General features: G+C 41.0%; 1 protein-coding gene across 1 annotated transcript in view; it reads right to left on the reverse strand.

Moving 5' to 3' along the window:
• Window positions 1–18,809, reverse strand: part of BOD1L1 (biorientation of chromosomes in cell division 1 like 1) — a 36,903-nt gene extending 18,094 nt beyond the window's left edge. Inside the window, exons 1-11 of the mRNA XM_038135313.1 lie at window positions 18,582–18,809; window positions 18,051–18,175; window positions 16,619–16,809; window positions 14,842–15,435; window positions 14,226–14,372; window positions 12,720–12,889; window positions 11,710–11,833; window positions 11,213–11,357; window positions 10,479–10,554; window positions 3,466–9,589; window positions 1,328–1,389 (exon numbers count right to left, since the gene is read on the reverse strand). Coding sequence (XP_037991241.1) covers window positions 1,328–1,389; window positions 3,466–9,589; window positions 10,479–10,554; window positions 11,213–11,357; window positions 11,710–11,833; window positions 12,720–12,889; window positions 14,226–14,372; window positions 14,842–15,435; window positions 16,619–16,809; window positions 18,051–18,175; window positions 18,582–18,776 — 7,953 coding nt within the window. The 5' untranslated portion in view covers window positions 18,777–18,809. The remainder of the gene's footprint in view (window positions 1–1,327; window positions 1,390–3,465; window positions 9,590–10,478; window positions 10,555–11,212; window positions 11,358–11,709; window positions 11,834–12,719; window positions 12,890–14,225; window positions 14,373–14,841; window positions 15,436–16,618; window positions 16,810–18,050; window positions 18,176–18,581) is intronic.
• Window positions 18,810–20,571: the final 1,762 nt, after the last annotated feature.

Here is a 20,571-nt window from a genome sequence, read left to right on the forward strand (position 1 = left end):
CGAGCTATAAAAGTCTTCAAAAGCTTTCTTATTACTATTAAGACATCAGTACATATATTAAGAAGGAACAGTCAGAGCTAAGTTCAACAGTACAGTATTGAGATTTGACCTTAGAGTTAACAATAGTACCAGAGATTAGCTTAAAAAAGCAGATCTCGGGAATTCAAGGTGCAACACCTACTCTGAGTTGCAAATAAAAGCAACAGCCTAGAAAGCCTGTTCATCTGTACGAGGAAAAAAAGGATCTGCTATGCATAACAAGGTACAATGATCTCCCTTCAACCTGTGTTTCAGGCAGATTTTTTAATGTTTGCTTTTTTTAAAGAAAAAAAAAAAGGAAGTTGGAGATCAGCTCAAACTTAACATAGCACAAATAATGGTATATGGAGTTAAGTGTATTAAGTCTGATCTGAACACTGTAAACTCAGCTACACTTCTACATTATGGCTATACTGACTCTAGAACCATGTTATGCTGGTAAACAGTGCAGCTGTTTGCAGGTGGAATTATCAATAATTCCCACCAGACTGAAGCTGACTTCCACTCTCCTGAAGTCCACCCTTTCACAGATGCTTGAATCTCTGAAGCATGTTCTCCCTCAAAAACTTATTCTCAGAGCCTGGCAGGCTCCGAGTGCCCTCCTGCATCTGAATGCCCTCCCGCATCTGAAAGAGGAATTAAACCATGTGAAACCCTGCCTACGATGGAACACAGCCCAGACACACAGAGCCAGGTTTGGTCTTACACAAGCTATAGGTGACCATGAGCCCAAACACCCCGGATTACCCAGGGTGCCCCACTCTTCTGTGACAGCAGATAAGGGGCTGTAGTTATCAGAACACAGCAGCAGCAAGTGCCGCTCACACACACGCATGTGTGACTCTGAAGACTGGCCAGGAAGTGCTGCAACACAATGAACAGCAGTGTAGGTTTGTTTACTGGTTCAAAGGAATAAACCAACATTTGCCAGCTCCAAGAGCTGGGGTGTGGGTGACTATTTTGCAGGCACTATCAAGCAACATGCACACAGTATAACCTATTTTAAAAAAAACAAGCTTCAATGTCTCAATCACGGAAGGAGTATGGCTGAAGGAGGGAATTATTCCTAACACAGAATAACATGGACAGCCCATAATTTAAAAGCCAGTTGCACAGAAAACTACAGCTGAATAATCTGAAAAATTACTCTTTCGTAAGTTCTCAAGTTTAAATTTTTAAATCTCCATTTTTGCTGCACAAAAATCAAAAGGTCCAGGAAGAAACCCTAGCAAGATGTATGAATAAGCAAGAAACAGTGCACTAAAAATGTTCAAAATAATATAAATACCTTGTCAGTTCTCAAGGTACTTTCTAGTTCTTCTGTCAACTTTGGTAAGGCTGCATTATTGCCTAATAAAATACAAATATGTTAAAATTATCAGAATACATTATGCATTTATCTCATTCTACAGTAGAATGATTATTTCCGAGTACTACCTCATGAATATGGCACATAAATTTAAACCCTTCCCTTGGATAACAGAAACAATAGCCAGTCTGTTTACAGCAAACCATCTCCATAAAACCCACACCTGGCATCTGCAAGAACACAAGTACTGCTATGTTGTCCTTAAATACAAAAGGGTTGGAAAATATGGGGTATTAGTATGTACCACAGCTTACTTATGAATTCTGACTTTGGCTTTTTTTTTCTTGCTTATTTATGAATTCTAACTTTGTTTTTTACTTCTTGTTTTTCCTTCAAAAAGAAATCAGCAACAGATTTCTTAGATCAAATTCCAAACAGCAATCTACCTCTGTATTAATAAATGCAGAGCTAAGAGCTAATACTAAGGACATATTTTGCTTTAAGTGACAATTAGGTCTAAATCTGTCAGCTCTAGAACCATTACCACTGAAAATGCTCAATTTCTAAAGAGACTGAAAACTCAGTAGCTCCTGTTGGCATCAACAGAGTTTCAGAAAATCAAAAACTCCCTTCCCATTTCATACCCCAGGGGAACAACTGCATGCTTATAACATCTTAAAAACAGTCACATGAGTTTTACAGCTCTTTTGGAAACCTATTTCAGAACCCTGTTTAGACAGCTTTTCCTAAACAAAAAGAAATAGTTACAACATGATAATTCACCAACGATGCATGCAAAGTGATTAAATTATGGTTGCAGTCCACAGAATACAAACCATTATCATTTATAAAAGCTACATCAATGGACAACAAGGAGTGAGGCAAGCACCAAGAGAGGAATACTTTACTGTGCAGTATTTTACACTTTCATGGCTCATTTGCCTCTTGTATAAACAGCAAATAACATTTTTCAAGCTTACTAAACCAGCATCTTTCCTAGAAAAATTCCTAAAATCCCAAAATCTGCAGAGACCGCTCTCTTAACCCAAATGTCAATAAAACTGGAGAATAAAGCCAGCTTTTAATAAACTGGACCTAAATACACATTATATATATAGATTTTGTAAAATTATAGCAAAGACAGACATGAGAAGGAAAAGATTTAAAAAATAGTACTTGACCAGCATCATTCCACTTCCTGTGGCATAAACAGATTTTTCTACAGTTTAATTTCTCCAAAATTTATAATGAAGCCACAACCTTGACTTCACTGCAGCATCTACACAATTCATTAATGTTCAAAAAAACTGGTACTTCAGCTACTTGGGAGGGTTAAAGAGATGCAAGGTTAAAAATAGTAGGATGTTCATTACACTGTGTTTTAGGAACCAGTAACCATGCAGATTCACTTTAAATGTTAGCATAGAAAAATAGATCTGGATATAGAGTATGATATCCTTAATGCCATATCCTATCATTTTCTATTTCAAATAGACATCTATTGCTCACTTAAAATACTTATTTAGGATAACTGGCTGATTCCTTTGTAACACAAAGAAGAACCATTACAAGTGTATTCCTAAGACAAAATTAAATGCAATATAGTGAATCTGAACATGCCCACAACCCAGAGAAAATCTACAGTTATGATTAAGAACGGCCAATCTCAACCTTCAAAATTATTATGAAGTTACCTTTCTTAAATGATGAACATATGTCAAAATGAAATGCATCCTCTTTTTTCCAAAAAAACTTTTTGAATTTCGTAACACATTAATACAAAAACCCATGTGTACTTCCACAATAACAAATAACTCCTTGCAAATAACTGTATATATTGGCTGACAACTTTAAGTCAATGTATTTTAGTAATTTCTTGCACTCTAATATTTGTTTTCCAGCACAACTCAGGTAATTGTGCTCAGTTGGTCTTGTTTGCCCAGAATCATGTACTTATTTATTTGTCACCAATTCTTAAGTGTATTAACAGCCATTCTGCAACTAACGAAGAAGTGAGGTATATTTGAACAGTACAAGTTATTCCTAACTATTATGGTAAAATGCATCTGTTCATGACAACTTATGAACTGAAGAATTAAAAAAAAAAAAATCCTCACCTGAATTAAAGGTTGCATTACTTTTCTGAAAAGTAACTTCAGTGCCAGTATCACCTGTTTTGACCAAGCTGGTTTTGTCATCACTGTCATATAGCTTTTCTACATGCAACGAAGTGAGGTCCCTTTTCTTCCCTAGTTCTGCTTCTGTTGTTACTTCACCATGGTTGGTGTTTACAGTCACTTCATTTGCAGAAGCTAAGGAAAGAGCCTGTGTCTTAGGCAGGGAAGTCCTTATTTCAGGTAAGTCACTTTCTACAAGTACATTTGAATTTAATTTATATTTTACATTCTTTACAGCTTCACTCTCTTTTGCTGCTTCTGAAATTGTACTGGAGAGTTCCGATGTAACGTCCTCATGCAAAACATCTTCTGCTTGCTCTTCGTCCTCCCCTGCCTCTGGGGAAGGACTCTCAGCAGCCTCCGTACTAATCTCCACGCAAAGGGCCTCATCGACACTCATGATGTTCACTGCATTTTCATCTGTTTCTGTGATTTCACTGTCTACTGTGGCCTGAGATGCTGCTGATTCTGTCCTCACCCCACTCTCATGTGTCTCGCTCTCTCTACCAATAACAAGCAAAGAATTCTCGCTTTTTTCTGGACCTGTGGTTGAAAGGATGCATTCAATCTGGTTAGCAGTATTAAAAATTTCTTCACTTTTGTCTTTCACTTCTGTGCTCTCAGCAGGAAGCTGACTTTCTTCTATGACTGTGAAGGTGAAGAGACTATCACATTCTTCCATTGTGCTCAGAGTGATCAGTGCCCCCTCCTCCTTATCTTCTATATTTGAAGCAGTGTGTTGATCTTCATTGTCAGTTGCAACTCTCAGCACAGGAGCTCCACATTCGCCTACAAAAATCACAGAACCTTTGCTTTTGCCATCTGCATTGAAAGCGGTTAGTCCAAACTGTTCATCTGCAGTTGCAGTGGTCTCCACCACCCTACATTCCTCTGATGCATTTGGAGATAGAACGGCACCTTCATCTCCTGCTACGATGAGCTGACTTTCAGCTTGTGGTGCTGCACTGATCAAGACTATCTCACACTCTTCTGTCATGCTTGTAGTGATCATAGCAGTTTCGTATCTTCCTTCTGTTTCTGAAGCAGTGAGTTTGTTTTCATCTTGCACAGCTACACTAGACATAGGAGCTTCAAAACATTCTGCTGTACTTGTAGAGATCATTAATGTTTCATTCTTTGACTCTGTGTCTGAGATATGTTGAATCACCTCTTCTGTGACTTCACCTGACATTAGGATTACTTGTTCTTCCACAACACTTGTGGAAATCATAGCACACTCATCCTTTTCTTCCTTCCCACTAGCAGTTGGGTGACTTCCATCATCACCATTATCATCTCCTCCCGTGCTGGATTCACTAGGCATGGGAACCTCATAAACCTCCATATCAACAGAAACCATAGTATTCTCATTTATTTCTTCTGTTTTCACAGAGGGGAGCTGACCATCATATTCAATAGCTGCACTTGACATAGGAGCCTCAAATTCCTCCACAATACTGGTGGAAATCATAGCGCACTCATCTTTCTCCTGCTTACTGCTGGAAGTATTCACACACTCTTTAAACTCTGTAGCTGTGCTGGACATAGGCACTGTGTCTTCAGCATCTATTAAGATGACAGAGTTTTCCCCGCTTTCATTTACTCTTGCAACAGCAAGTGGACCTTCTTCAGCATCTGTGGCTGAATGTAAAGGAGCATCTTCCACTGTGCTGGTAGAGATGACATCACCTTTTACCTTTACTTCTCTGTCAGCAGGAGTAAGAGAAGTCTCATCCTTCTTTGGAACTGCACTACTTACAGAGGCATCAAGTCCTCTGCTGTCAAAGAAAGTCATGGCATTCTCATGTTTGTCTTCAGCAGCAAACTGTGCCTTATCTTGCACAGCCATAGCACTAGTCATGGGACCCTCACATTCCCCAGCATCTGAGGGAAGCAGGGTACCTTCATGCTTTCCTGTCTGTGCAGCTAAGGCACCCTCATCTGCAGCACTTACACTGATCACGCTGCTTTCAACAATGCCTTTATCACTTCTGCAGTCTGTGCCACAATTAGCTTCTTTCTCTGCACTTGTCATGCTGTCAACAGTAAGCTTATCTGTGCCAGCCACTCCTGACTCAGCCTCCATTTGTTCAGCAACTATGCAGATAATGGAACTTTCACCTTCTTCTGCACCTATACAAATTAGTGCACTTTCACTTTCCACTGCTGTACAAGTAGAAGCATGCTCATTTTCTTCATTTCCTCTTCCTGTACTGGTCACAATGTCCTCACCTTCTTCATCCTCTTCTTTTGAGCCTGTACTAGTCACAAAACCTTCATCATCACACAGACCGACACTGACTGTAGTGATACTGGCTTCTTCCTTTGCCCTTGTACTGTCCATTAGACTTTCACATTTTTCAGTTTCCAAACAAACTACAAATCCCTCGTTGCTGTCTTCTAGCCCTGGGCAGACTGCTGAAATTTCTGCATCATCTTCTGGGGTTATGCCTGTGCTGGTCACTGCACTTTCACCATTTACAGTATCCTCAGATTTGTCACCACTAGTTCCAGCTGTGGCACTGTTGTCTGTGACCACTGCAACACATGCACCAGTTATAGTGTTTTCTCCTTGGGTATCTGTACCAGTCACAGAGCAGATGAAGAAGTTATGACCTCTTTCTTCTGCACCTGTGCAAGTCACAGTACCTTCATGGTCTTTTACTTGGCCAGCTGTCACATTGCCCCTAAATTCACCTGAATTATCACCACTGCTTGACCCTTCACCTGTTTCTGTCCCTGCACTAGTTACAGCTCCATCGCTCTCCATTTCACCTAAGCAGGACACAGAACTTTCAAATTTGCCTGTATCTACACAAGCTGAGGTCTTTTGCTTTGCTTCGGAGCCTGCACTAGTCACAGCATCATCTTTTTCTTCCGTCCCAGCACTATTTACACTGTCTTCAATTTCTACTCCACTTGGCTTCACTGAATCCTTACCCCCTTCTTCTGCATCAACCATGGTACAGTCACCATTTTCTTCTCCTTCTGTACTTGTTAGGAAGCTTTCACTTTCTGCTAATCCTTCAGTGACAACACTGCCACCACCTTCTTCTGCTGCTGCAACAGTACAGTCACCAATATCTGCTTCTGTGACAAAACTGCAGCCCTCACTGCGTTTTACCCATATGCCTGTTGTGAAACCTTCATCAGCTTCTATGCTTGTGCAGATTACCGTCACCTCACTTTCTTCAGAGCAAGTGGTTGTAGCATCACTGTCCTTTTCAGAATGTGATGCACCCTCAGCTCCTTCTCCTCCTGTACTAGTTGCCATTGCCGTGCTCTCAGTGATCTTTTCTGTGCTAGTTCCTATCACACTGGCAGGAGTTTTCTGTAGGCTGCTACACAACAAACTAAGTTTACTACTTCCTGCACTGGAACCTACAGCATTGCTTTCATTTTTGTCTTCCATGCCAACCACATTAGTCCCTTCTTGCCCATCAGCTGTAACAGAGCCTTTGAAACTTTCCTCAGGAACTCCTTCAGGCACTAAAACAGAGGAAGACTGGATCATATCGTCAGTGTTATGCACCTTGTTCTTTTCCATACTATTCATCTTTGTGCTTCTTTCTCCCTTTGTGGAAGGGTCTGTGTTCAAGCACTCTCTTCCTTTTCTTCTTGGGGCAAGTTCTTTTGTTGTTACATCTCCATGATTTTTAGTTATGCAAGACATCAAGCTCTCCTCTTTTCTTTTTAACTTCCTATTTTGAGAGCCTTCTGACTTTGCTGCTTCATTGTAATCTTCTCGCCTACATAACCCAGCTGTACTGTCTTCCACTGCCTGTTCATCAGGCTGGGACACCTCATTAACTTTTTCTGCACTTTTTGCCACGATGGTGTTGTCACCATCATCTTTCATGACAGAACTCAGCACTGCATGATCTTGCTCCATGTATACAACCTGTGCTGTATCATTCTTCAAAAGGAAAGCATGTTTCAATAAGGAAGTCCCATCTGAATTGTGACATTCTTTAGACATGGTACCTGAAGAATCTGTAGAATCTGACATATCCATATCCATGGACTTTGCATCAGCAGCATCTTCTCTTGAAGAATTAATTGCTAAAGGAACATCATCTGAATTAGAATTTATCACAGTTTTTAAATTCTTTGGTCTTCTGCTATCTTTTGAAGCCTGATCCTTACTGGATGCATTCTTTAAGGTTCTACCACTTGTTTCATATACAATACTTGTTTTATAAGCCCCTTGTTTACTGGAACCTTGAGTCATGGAAGCTTTTTTGGACAAAGGGTCTAAGGCACCAACTTGTTTATTAGAAGTATCTTCTTGTTCAACAGTTTTTTCAGCTGCAGGCAGAAACTGTGATTCACAAGCTTCAGGATCTGCCAAGCTGTGTTTTAACTCCTTATTTGAAATAGAACGAGATCCTTTTTGTTTTACTGCACACTTGGCATCTGTGGCTTGGAGAGAGTTGTGAATGTTTTTTCCATCAACATTAGATGCTTCCTGTGCTTTTGTTTTTTTCAAATCAAGTTCATTCAGCTCTTCCTCATGACCAGCATGCAAGTCATCATTATTCATAGTTGCTTTTTGAGGAGCTGGAACCTGGCTGCTTTCAGTTGTGCTAGCTGATTGCTTTCCCTCCTTAAGTAAATCTTGGTTTGATATACTGCCTTTCCTATTTTCACAGGATACCTTCTTGCTTTGTTTTTTATCCACTGCCATTGTGACATTAGATAATCTTTCATGCCCACTATCCATTTCTTTAGTATCTTTAGCTTCCAATTTGATGCTCTCCTCCTTCTTCTTTATTTCCTTGTTGCTGTGCTTTAAGTTCCTGCTTTTATGACCTTCAGCAGAGAACCTTCTTTCTAGTTTGGAATTACTTAAATCTTTATCACCTCTGTATTTCTCTTTTACAGCCCCTTTTTCTCCAGAATGTAACTTAACTCTGTGACTAAAGTCTTTTTGTGATCCCTGAGTTGACTGTGGGCCACTTGCAAGCTGAAACTCAGCACCACTCTCCTCCAAACCTTTATCTTCATTCCTGGATTTGTGCTGTTTATCTGAATCATTGTCTTCTATGCTCTTATCTTTGTCTAGCTTCTGTCCAGGGTCTTGTTTTGTTAATGCCTGTAATTCTGTTTCAGATGCTTTGAACTGTTTACTATGACTCTTTGACTTGGACTTTAACAAAATCTTGTCTTCTGCAAGGCTCTTAGATCTTCGTCTATCTTTATGAACACCATCTTCAAGTTTTACATTACTATCAGAGTTAGTTGATTCTATTTCATGTTTATCTTCCGAGTAGCTTTCGCTCCTTCTGTGTGATGCTGAACCAGGTTGCTTTGAGGCACTTAGGGAATCCTTCTGTGGCTTAGAATCACTCAAGGACCTTTTGGTCTTGCATTCTGCTCTTGGTTTGTCTGTTGAGAGATGTCTGTCTTTTTTGTTTTCCTTCCGCAGCAATTCTTCAGCTTTTAAGGTTGATTCAGAAGGGTTTTTTCCATCTTTCCCTGACACTGATACTTTCCGTTCACTTCGGTGTTTACTTTTTCTTTCACATTTGTCATCTGAGGAAACCTTTATTTGTTGATTATGTTTCTGGCCACCATCCTCTCCTTTCAAACTTCGCTCAAATGAATGAAGTTCAACATCTTCACCTGACTTGTGAATACCATCTCCTTTATATTTGTGCTTTAAAGGAAGTTTATCTTCTAAAGTAGTTCTTTCCTTTTCATTTTTATCTCTGTAAGACTTGGATTCTTTTTTGGCAGAATTTCTCATATGTTGAATTTCTGTGTCAGTATCTTTTTTGGGGTGTTTTTCATTCTTAGATATGGATTTTTGCTTCTGTGGTTCTTCAGTATTGACTTCTGCTTTATCCAGATGTTTTTTTGGATCCTTTGTTTCGCTGTCCTGCTGAGCTCCTTCAGCCTGAAGAGAAGTGGAGGTTTTTCTTTTATGTTCTTTTTCTGCTTTAGAATCACTTTTGCTTTCCTCAGCTGAATGTCCCCATTCTGAAAGCCTTCTAAGTTGTTTACATATTTCATTTTTTCCATGATTGTGCTTCAATTCTTTGGAAGAATTTTTTTCACAGGTCTACAAAAAAGATTTTTTAATATATATAAGTACACATGACACAGTTCCCTCACTTATGTGCCCAAACAGAACTGGCGAGAATAAATTCTTGAAAAAAACCTTAATACGCTAGGGAATCCACTTAACATCATAATAAAAATGAATCTAAAATACAGTCAGCCAGGAAATGAAAACTGCCATTTTCATTTCAGCTATCTGCTATAGTGGAAAAATCTAAAGCAGAAGAAGTTATCCTTAAGCTGTCTGAACTTTATTATTTTTTCTTTGTAAGGTAGTTTTTCTAAAATGACTTAAAAAGGTTTTTGAATAGACAATCACAATTTCAAGTACTCTGTAAGCTACCTTAAATAGGTATTATGCTGTTTGGTAAAACAAAACTGTAACTAAAAATCTGAAACTAAACAACACACTAAAGCCTAAAAAATATACATCTAGACTTCTACTTGAACTTCCACTCCCACCTTTTTTAATTTAAACAATGTTATTTATAAAATTCTCACCATAAAAATTTTCTTTCATTTTGTGGTGGAGCAGAGTCAGTTTTCCTTTAACTTTCCAGTGAAAAGTTAAAACAGATCAAGCTCAAGTCTTTGCACGTAAAAGACACTGCTCTTTTTAAAAAGCCAGCATGATTCACAGATTCGGGCTTAAACTGCACCTACAACATGCATCAGCAGCACTGAATACACAGACCACATTTTAGTGGCTACTGGAATTCAGAAAACATTACTACAGTGATGTCAGATCACTACTACAACTGAAGAAACAGGCAGGGAAAAACTTAGGAGCGAGAACAAATGCAATTATATGCAGTTTGGTGTGGACATATGAAAGAGTACTATCAGAATTAAAAGGAAAATTGTAAGATTTATACTTAAGAGACACCTACCTCATTTGTCTTTTGCATTTCTTTAGAATCTTCTTCAGATGGCTCATTTTTCTTTCTGCAGCTATCTTCAGCATGCCTGAAACAGGTATTTGGACAATTAAACAAAGAACAATTGGTACCAGCCTAACACTACTTGGCAAATTTTCTGCATTCAAAGCTGAATGCAAGAGAGAAATGCCCACTAAAAATACAGAAATAGAGCATGATCACCGAACTTCTGACTAACCAATAGACCCAGGCTTTTTTCTCTTGTAAAATCATATCTATCAGCTTCAAAAACACCCTGAATACCAGTGCTTTTAAGCGGTATTAGTATGACATTAGTACTGTTGTTGTCCCTGTAAGATGGGTAAAAGTTCTCCTTGCCCCATATCTACCTATGTAGACACTTATGTACAAAGGTACATATCTACATGAAACATCTATCTAAAGATGAAGCCAACTTGACTTGCCTATTAGATGCACAAACACGTAAAGGCTCTCCATTCTCATGCCTTTACTACCATTTTGTGAAAAGCCACAAAGACTGCTACTGCAGTCTGGGCTGCAATATATTTAATCAGCTGTAATTTTTCTGCCAAAATTTCATGCTTATTAGTAACAATATTATGCAAATATTTTAAGAAAAACTGTTTAAATGGATAAGGCTAAGTACAAAGTTGAAAAGAACCTTTCCAATCTGCAAAAATTATTATTCAAAACATTAAGTCCTTTTGAGCAAATACATAGAATACCTTGAATCTCTTTTTCTTTTTCTGCTCAGGGCCACTTTTTTTTCCAAAAATTTCTGTTCTTTAAGCACATCCTTAATACTGGTACCAGTTGTTTTTGACTCTAGACTTTTTGATGAAGGTTCTTCTAATTGCAAGCCACTTTTTCCTAAAATAATACATAAATGGTGAAATACATACACATCATTATATTAGTGTTTCAGCTATAAACATGACAGAAAGCAGTACAGAGAGTACTAAGGCATAGCAGAGAACAGCAGTTAGGTGTTATTTAAGCTTAAGCAGTGTAATGGATATATGAAAAAGTGAAGAAGAAATTCTGTATTAATTCTTTGCATTATAATTTTTTTCTGTTACATCACTGTTGAGATGTTGGGTTATTAAGGGAAGGAAATGACTATAGCCCTGTAAGACCATTATTCAAAGCTGAATGTCTTTTTTTTACAGAGGGTAAATGAGAGCAGGGTGGTGTGGGCTACTCACAGCTTTTCTTCTCATACCTTTAGCATTCTGATTTCCAGTTTTTAGAGATTTTGTCTTTTCTGCAGCCTTCTGTTTACGTTTTTCTTCAAGTCTCTCTCTGTTAATTCGTCTTCTGAGGAGTCTCTCTTCTTTTTCTTTGGCCTAGAGATACAAAACCAAGGAAAACAATTCATCATTAGGTCAAAGAGCATTCTTTGACTACAAATATAAGTCTAAACCCCATAGAAAACAGAACACTTTATGTTTTAGTTTTCCTTAAGCTACATACACCTTCAAAATCAGATAAAAGTTAATGGAATCCTCTAATATTTTTGTGAAGTTAAATTAGCTGAGTTCCAGAATTTCCTTGCTGCTCAACACTGCAGACTGAAGCTATGCAACCTTCTCAAAGAACGTATGTTTTACCTGTATCTACAAACAATATATACATATTTATTATAAGTATAAATATATGTCTCTGGCCAACAGAGATAATCTAGAATAACTGCTGCTCCCTTTTCTCTGTGCTGGCCCTTCTGCTACAGAACAGAGTGCACACGCTTCAATCTCTGTTTCCATTCTCAGCGGCTGCAGACTTGCTACAAACTACTGATTTCATGGCCAGCAAGGACTACATTTGTGAAGAGCTGGGGTAATGAAGTAGCCTGCAGTAGCCTTCACAAGCCTAATCTACCAAAAAACCCCGCTGAAGGCAGGCTGCAGGTAGTTATGGGCTACTTTTTCATCCAAACTGTCATGGTATTTTGGGGAGAGGTGAAGGAGATAGAAAACTGTCATTTGCTTTCACTGCCAGAAGCCTTCAAAGTATAACCAGCAGAGCAAAGTGCTGTGCTGGAAAGCAGATCATGCCACATTGATGGAAACCTGAAGAAAGGGCAACTGTAGTACAAGGGTTAAAAAAAAAAACTTGGAAGGGAGAAGAAACTGAAGACTCCCCCACGCACAAACCACCACCAAAGAGCAGTGGAATTTCTGCTCTAAGAAATTTTGGGGCCAGAAAGTGAGCAGTAGCAAAAGCCTCACTCACAATGGACTGCCGGCGCTGCTCTACGGTTCGCTCATCATCGGAGTCACTGAAGTATTTGGAGTACAGGAAGGGCTTGCGGACGTAAGCATGGCGAACAGGTTTGGCTTTCCCTTCACCCAGCTCGTTTGCATGCAGCTTCGTCTTAGTTTGACTGCTTTTCTCCTCTTCATCTACAGAAAGGTTGGTGAGTGTAGAGATATATTGATAAATTATGGCAGCGCTTTCAACAGAACTTTTGAGAAGGCAAAGCTACTCAAAATGTATCCATTTTTTACTCTAAAACCATAAACCATTTTCTCTAAAACCATAAACAGTTAAATTAAATCCTTTTAGTATCAAAATATCACTAGATTATGAAAAAAATCAACACTGCATTGAGGTATTTGTGTACATCATTCAGCCAAAAAATTGCATGACACAAGACCAGTTTATAAACCAGGACACAACAACTGGGCTTACCCTTCTTCCCTCTAATCCCACTGCCCCTTTACACATAGTATTTAGTAGCTAGCTATGCATGAGAAGTCAATATAATTTCTGCTATGTATTGAATTCTAGTTCTCCCCACACCAAAAGTATCAGTACAGTATCTGAGTGCACAAAAACTAGTTGGCTTACTGAAATACATACACAAAACACACTCTTGGTTACACACATCTAAGTATTAATTAAGTACAAATAAATAAACCTATTCCAGTTTTATCAGTATTACTAGAAATAGTGCAATACTGTACAAATTATTTATATTCATTAAATGTACTTAAGGTTTGCTTTCATTTCATGAATATTTAGTCATAACTGAACACAATCTGTCATGTTTCAAAGTAAGACCAAAGCCAGAGAATACACAAGTGATTCAGTGCTTCTAAATTATATTTTTAGAGCAGAAAAGGTAAGCTGTGAGCATACTAGAGAGAACTCATTCAGGTACTAAGGCACTCTCCATTATAAAGTGGAAAATTTTATTTCTACAGAAATCAATCTGAAGTCTGTACTACATAGGCGAACACAAAAAGACAACACAGTCGGTGTAACGACTTTGTGTTTCTGAACTTTTAAAGCTAGATTAATTCCTGTTCTTCCTACTGTGGCCAAGCTCCTGAATCCTAAAGGTCTAAACACAATCTGATCTACAAAGTCAGCTACAACCACTACCCTGGGATCACAAAGCACTCCAGTGTAATTCCAAGTTCATGGCAGATGGGAGGGGAAGAAAGCCCACAGAACAGTGACATTAACCAGTAAGTGCTTTTGTCACCTATGCAACACTGTAGCATAAAAAAGATTTACAATGTTAAGAATACAATATATTATATGAATAAAAATATTCAAAAAGTAAATCCACTACTCGTCTTTTGCAACTGCACAAACATTATCCAGTTCACATTCAAAGCCTTTTTCATAGGTAGGTACAATATTGCAAACCCTCAAATGTACAACATGGTACACACAACAAAACCATTACATACTCCTTATTGACAGTTAACAGTGTAATTATTTTACCACCTGATGTGATCTCCCCCTCTTCAGTACTGTCAGAAATTACAGGCTCCTCTTCACTCTCCTCTTCAAAAGAAGAAAGGTCACTGGTATGGACAGAGCTGACCGTGATGTCACTGAGTACATCCATATCTGAATCTATCAACATATTTTCTTGCAAAGAAAAAAGTAAAAACAAAGAGCTGTAAGGCAGCACACTGAGTCTGTTAAACTTTTCCTACCAAAACATCAATTTTGTCACTGAAAACACAACTATGTTAAGAATTAGAAGTAAGGAAACAAAATTATAACACTGTAATGAAATAACCAGGCTAACTCCAGTTTATTCAGAACAAAAATCCCTCTGAGGTAGAACTATAAACTTTAAATGAGGACTGAAATTGTTGAGAGAACTTGCCAGATTAAGATGACCAATCACACAACCGAGAAATCAAAGTCCTCTGACTCCTAATTCAGGTACCTCAGTTAAGAGAGATGGATCAAATCCAATTGTCATTAGCAGACCAGTTTGCCAGAACTAGCAGAAAACTTACATTCCAAATATACTGATTCAACTCCTGAATTAACTTGAAAACCTCACTCCTTATCCAGATTTAGAGGAAAAGCACTGCCCACACCATACCTTCTTTAGTGCTTTCAGTTGTTTTATGTTTATTGCTATTTTTTTCTGGAACTAAGTGTTTCACTGGTTCTGACTCTTTTGCTTGCTTTTCTTCTTTTGACTTTGTAGTATCATCGCTTTTCTTTGAATGATCGTATTTCTTGTCAAGCTTTTCCTTCTTTTCTTTTCTTCTTTCACTGCTGTCTGGTTTCTTGTCTGATTTATCCAATAACTTGCTCTTTACATCTTCACTTTCCTGTGGAATATCTTTACTTGTAAACGTATTAGTATCCCTTGCTGAATTTTTTGTTTCTTCACTTTGGCAGGGAAGCTCATTTAAATCTTGACTCTTTGCAAGTGTTTCGGCCCCTTCTCCAGAAAGGTCGTAAGTTTTCTCTTTGTCTGGCAAGTCCTCTGCATTTCTCTCTTTATCAGTGCTACCATCCAAACTCTGCTGAGATGAGAGTTTTTTTGCAACTTTGTCATTGTTCTTGGGATTGGAGGTCTCTGTTGAAGCCCTGGCAGCACTTGCTTCTTGATTAAGAGAAGTTATTGTTTCCAAAATGGACATTGCATCACTAGCTACATTAGCACTTGGAGTTGTAGCAGAGACACCTTGAATAGTAAAAAAGAACAGAGTTTTACTTCACCCCAGTTTCCATAGTTCTGTTCTGATAGAAGGTTAAGCATGTGAAAAGAAACAGAATAAGCACTCTCTACAAAATACATATACCTAACCAAAATATTTAACTAATTTTGCCTTGAGAGATTTTGGCTAAAAAAAAAGAACCGAACAAAAATCTCCAAGATGTTGCGTTCCTGCAGCAAGCACCGTATGATTACTAGAGATCAATTTTGCTCTGTGACACACCACTGTTCCTGAGCTCTGCCTAGAAAAAGTGAGGACTGTCGATGGGAAGGACATCTGAACACAGCCCTTGTTCAACTTTACCAACATTCTAAGTAGGACAATGACTCTGGCTAAAATACTATGTATGTAATATATATTCTACAAATATATATATATATATATATATACACTGCAAGAGAAAGTTGGTAGCTCACACCTCTAATAGCTCCATAAATGTCATGGAAAATTGACTCAGCATATTGACTACATAAAAAACAGGACTATCAGAAATATCTTATCACTTTTCTATAATTTAAGAACCAGCTCTGAAGATGGACGACTAAGCATTAACTAGACTAGACCTGAGAACTGCAGCTGGCTTGTTAACCCATTTTAAAGGAAGTGGGCCTCACAGGAAAAAGGCTTGGATTTAAATAAAGGTTACAAATAGATGGATGGCCGTGGAGTCTCTTAGAATAGGAAAGAATGGACAATTACCTGCAGGAGTGTTTAGTAGTTGATACAGGTAATATTAGGACCTTAGCCATCCAAATTTTATGACACACAGCAACTGCACAGGTAACTGTCTCTTAAATAATTCTTTTGTCTCTACTGCCAGACAAAAAAGTTATCTAATTCTTCTCTTATAGTTCTATGTCTTATCTGATCCTCTAATACTGAGACCAACTTTTCTTCCCACAATAAACTGATCCCTCATAATCTCAAGCAGAAGTGAAAGAGTGTCATGGTCCTAACAGCGCTGACATCTCTTGTGTTTTCTACCTTTACACACAGAGTAAGAGACAAGTGTTCTGGCATGCTGCCTGGAGCTCAGCTTGCTAATACTGATACTAACAATGTTATGGTAGCAGAAAACCTAGTCACTGATTTTGCTCTCTTAAACCCCATTCTTTTGTTAACAGACTGCTCAGAGAAACAGCAGAATACCTTGTACTGTAACAGAAGCATCTGCTTTCTCCTCACTTGGAGACGTACTGGGGCCTGCCTCCTCTTTGTGATTCAATGTGGCCAAAAATTCATGGACAGCTTTTTCCACCTGAGGTCTGAAAGTGTGGTTGATCTTTGGGTCCACAACCTGAGAAATAATTCTGTCAATTCCCGATTCCAACATTCCAGACCTGGAACAAAGTTACAAAAATTAGTATGAAAAATAAATTTTTAAGAACATATTAATGAAATATGATCATTTAGATGCACTCCAATGAAGCTCTAACATTTTCTGAGCGTTCCCACAGCTATTTAGCCTGTGCCTTACCTGTAAGAAAAAATGTGCTAAAGAAACAAAACAATCCAAGCACATGGAAGTAATACAACAAGTTGTTAACATCATTGGTGGCTACACTTAAAAGTGTTATCTAACAGCAAAAGTCATATTTTGGAAAAAAATTTAGAGAAACCTTGTATTGCCAATTACCACAGCAAAAAAGAGATGAATTATAGATGGCATGAGGCATAAATAACTACTAAACCACTCATCGCTACCCTAAGTTACTTTCTGCCCAGTATAAGGTGGCAAGTTCTGCAGTTTTATAGAACATATTTAATCTTCAGTAAAATAAAACAGAAAAGAAAACCCACAGCTATAAAGTTTATCTCTTTAGACCCCCGTAGTCTTCTGTAGGACATATGATACCTCTTGTCGTCACTGCTTCTTTAACAAGAAAGAACGGTTGCTCCCCTCCCTACAAACCAAACAGTCCTCAGTACAAGTTACCGATGGTACCACCACAGCACAAGCACAAGTTTGTTCCCAAATCCATGGTTTGACCCAATTTAATGGCCAAACTCGTGGTACTTTGAAGAAATTTCCTAATGCTTCTTGTGAATTTAAAGTTTGAGAAGAAAGACTGGAGGAACCTTCATGAAATAACGTAATACAGGCTAAACTGTCTGACATAATTTTAACATAACATCAGTTCTTAAAATCTCTTCTCTGTCCAGCTAGATTTAAATCCATTTTTCTGTTTTGTGACTTCAGCTTTATACTTTGCAGAGTTTAGTCTGTGGAATGTTTCTCCTTAGCTCTAAAATTATAATTGCAATTTTATTAACACCTCCCTTAAAAGAAAAAGTAAAGGCAGCCTTTAGCTAGGGGGTTACATCCCAAGTCAAAATCGAGGTTTCCCCTCTGCATAAACTTGGATCAGATCAGAGAACATCTGCAGACTCATTCTGACTAATACTGATGGCAAGTTACTACCCCCAGTAGTATTACATTTTAAACACTGTGAGGGGAAAACAACCCAACTTCTTCAGAGGTTTCTCTGAAGAAAGCAACCCACTATACATGGACCCAGACTCTTTGCCACCAATCACAGTACACGGACATGTTCAGAGAAATCCCAGAGCTGTCACTTACTTGAGAACCTGCTGTCTAATGTTATTTCTCAGCTGGTTCTTGTTGAGATGAGGACTCCAGGTATGAGTTGCCAAATGGTTGGAAACAAAGTTGTCAACGCGCTGTCTCAAATTCTGGTAGGCAGGCTAGAAAGCAACAGAAGAGATGCTGCTGGACTGGAAGGATCGCGTAAGTGGCTGGTTATCCTCCAGGATACAGGGAGGATACAGGGATACAGCAGGGGAGCCCCGTCGGACCCCCCGGCGCTGTGCAGGCGCAGCCGCTGCCCTGCGGCGGTGGCAGCGCGTTAAACGCTGCCCCGCCGGACCCCGCGCGAACCAGGTGTGCATGACCGTGCGCGCACGGCCGGCCAGCCCGCGCTCCCCGCCCAACACGGGGCTGCGGCTCCGGCCCCCGGCCGCGAGCGGAGCCGGAGCCCCGCGCGGGCCAGCGGCCGCTCCGCACGGCCGAGCGCGCTGCCCCGGGCCGGGCCCGTCCCCGACCGGGTCCCGCTGGGACCCCCCCCGAGCCTCCGGTCCCGCCCGCCCGCACCTTGGTGTCCACGTCGGCCAAGCAGTCGCGGCGGAACTGGTCGAAGAGCCCCTGGCTCTTGAGGTGGTTAACGATCATGGAGACCAGCTCGGGCTCGGCCGCGCCGCCCCCCGCGCCGGCCCCGGCCCCCGGCAGCGGCGGCGGCTGCTGAGGGGGCGGCGGCGGGGGCGGCGGGGGCTGGGGGTTGGTGGCCATGGGGGCGGCGGGGCGGCGGCTGCTGCCGGCGGTGCCGGCCGGGCCCCGGGACGGGGCTGCTCAGCGAGCAGCGGCGGCGCTGACCCCGGAAGCGGAAGGGGACGGCGGGAGGAAGCGGCGCGGGGGGAGGCGGAGGCGCCGCCGCCGAGAGCGGCGCCATCGGCGCGGAACGAGCACTGGCGGGGCCGCGCGCAGCCGCCGCGGGCCCTGCACGGAGGCGGAGGGGGCGGAGCCGCTCGCGGCCCCCGGGCCGGTGCGACCCCGATCCGCCGGGCTGAGGGGGGAGAGGAGCGGCCGCGGCGCCGCTCGGCCTCCGCCCGCCGCGCCCACGGCCCCCCGCGTGGCGCGGCCGCCGCTGGGCGCTGCGGGCACCGCGGGCGCGCCCCTCTCCCCAGCCGCCCCGCGCCGCTGCTGCACTCCCGGCGGCGACCCGCGGCCCCGCCCTGCGGCCCGCCCCTTCCTGCGCCCGCCGCCATCGCGGTGCGGGCGGCGCCGCGCGCTTCCTCCCTCAGGGGCGGGGCGGGGCCGGCGCGGGGCGGGGCCGCGCGGGGTCACCGGCCGACCGGGACCGGGACCGAGACCGGCACCGAGACCGGCACCGCGCCGCCTGGGACGTCTCGGGGCTGTTCCGGGATACTGGGGCGCTGCCTTCCCTCCCGCCCCGTTCGGCCTCAGGGGCCGCTGTCGCAGCATCCCTGATTTTGCTCTCGGAGAAGGCGGCTGGAAGATGATAGTTAAAATACTTGAATATAAGCTTGCCACCTTTACATATCAGTGTATTCCATGTGCTCTTGTACAAGAAATGTTTTCAACCCATTTCTTGTTTCCTGGTTACCTTCTTAGCCATTGTTTTTCATGTGTCAGTGTTGCAGTCGTATCTGTCCAATGTGCTGAGGCAAGGAAGATTCAGATTAGATATTAGAAAACATATTTTTCACTGTTTGGGTGGTCAGGCATTGCAATGGGTTGCTCAGCAAAGTAGTGGAGCCACCATCCCTGGAATTGTTTGAGGCATCTGGACCTGGTGCTGTGTGATACAATTTAACCTGTAGCACCTGCTATATATGGTTACCAACTGGTTATGACTAAAGTTGCTTTTGCATTCTCTGTCCTAAAGGACAGTCTAACTTGTAAATATTTTTGACATATACCTAATAGAAGAAGTCTCAGTAAGTTTGCTAATGTCTTTTAAATAAAGTAGACAGCAGATGTAGTTCCAGATGCAGTTCCTAAACTTCAAGGAATATTTAAATTGCTGAGGAAATACTAAGATACGAGACAAACAGAAATGAGATGTATATGATATTGTGGGAACAAATTGTTACATGGCTGCAGGCTGGACAACTACATGGAAGTACAAGTCACAAAATTCAGGGAAGGTGCTTGTGGCTCAGAATGTGCCTGCTCTGTGGGCTACTGGGGACTGGGAAGGTATTTTTTTTCTCTTTCTAGCTCTAGTCTTGCTTTTTGTCCCTAAATATGAGAATGACTCTAGGGCTGGGCAGACCCATTTCGACCACTGCTGTCACGTCAGCAAACCATGCAACTTGTGATTTCAGATTAACATGTTTTTGTCTCACATTTTGTCTCATTTTTGTCTAACTGGGGGCACAAATGGCATGATTTTCACCTGAAGCAGAAAGAGGAATAAAATACTATGATGAATTTGGAAATACTGTTACTTGTAGTAGCGTAAATAAAAATAAAGCACTGTCAATAGCTCACTCTTTCTTTTTTAGACTATGTTGCAGAAATCTTATTCTATGGATGCCTACCACAAGCATCAAATTCAGAG

This window comes from Motacilla alba, chromosome 4, assembly GCF_015832195.1.
Source record: "Motacilla alba alba isolate MOTALB_02 chromosome 4, Motacilla_alba_V1.0_pri, whole genome shotgun sequence".
Classification (NCBI taxonomy): domain Eukaryota; kingdom Metazoa; phylum Chordata; class Aves; order Passeriformes; family Motacillidae; genus Motacilla; species Motacilla alba.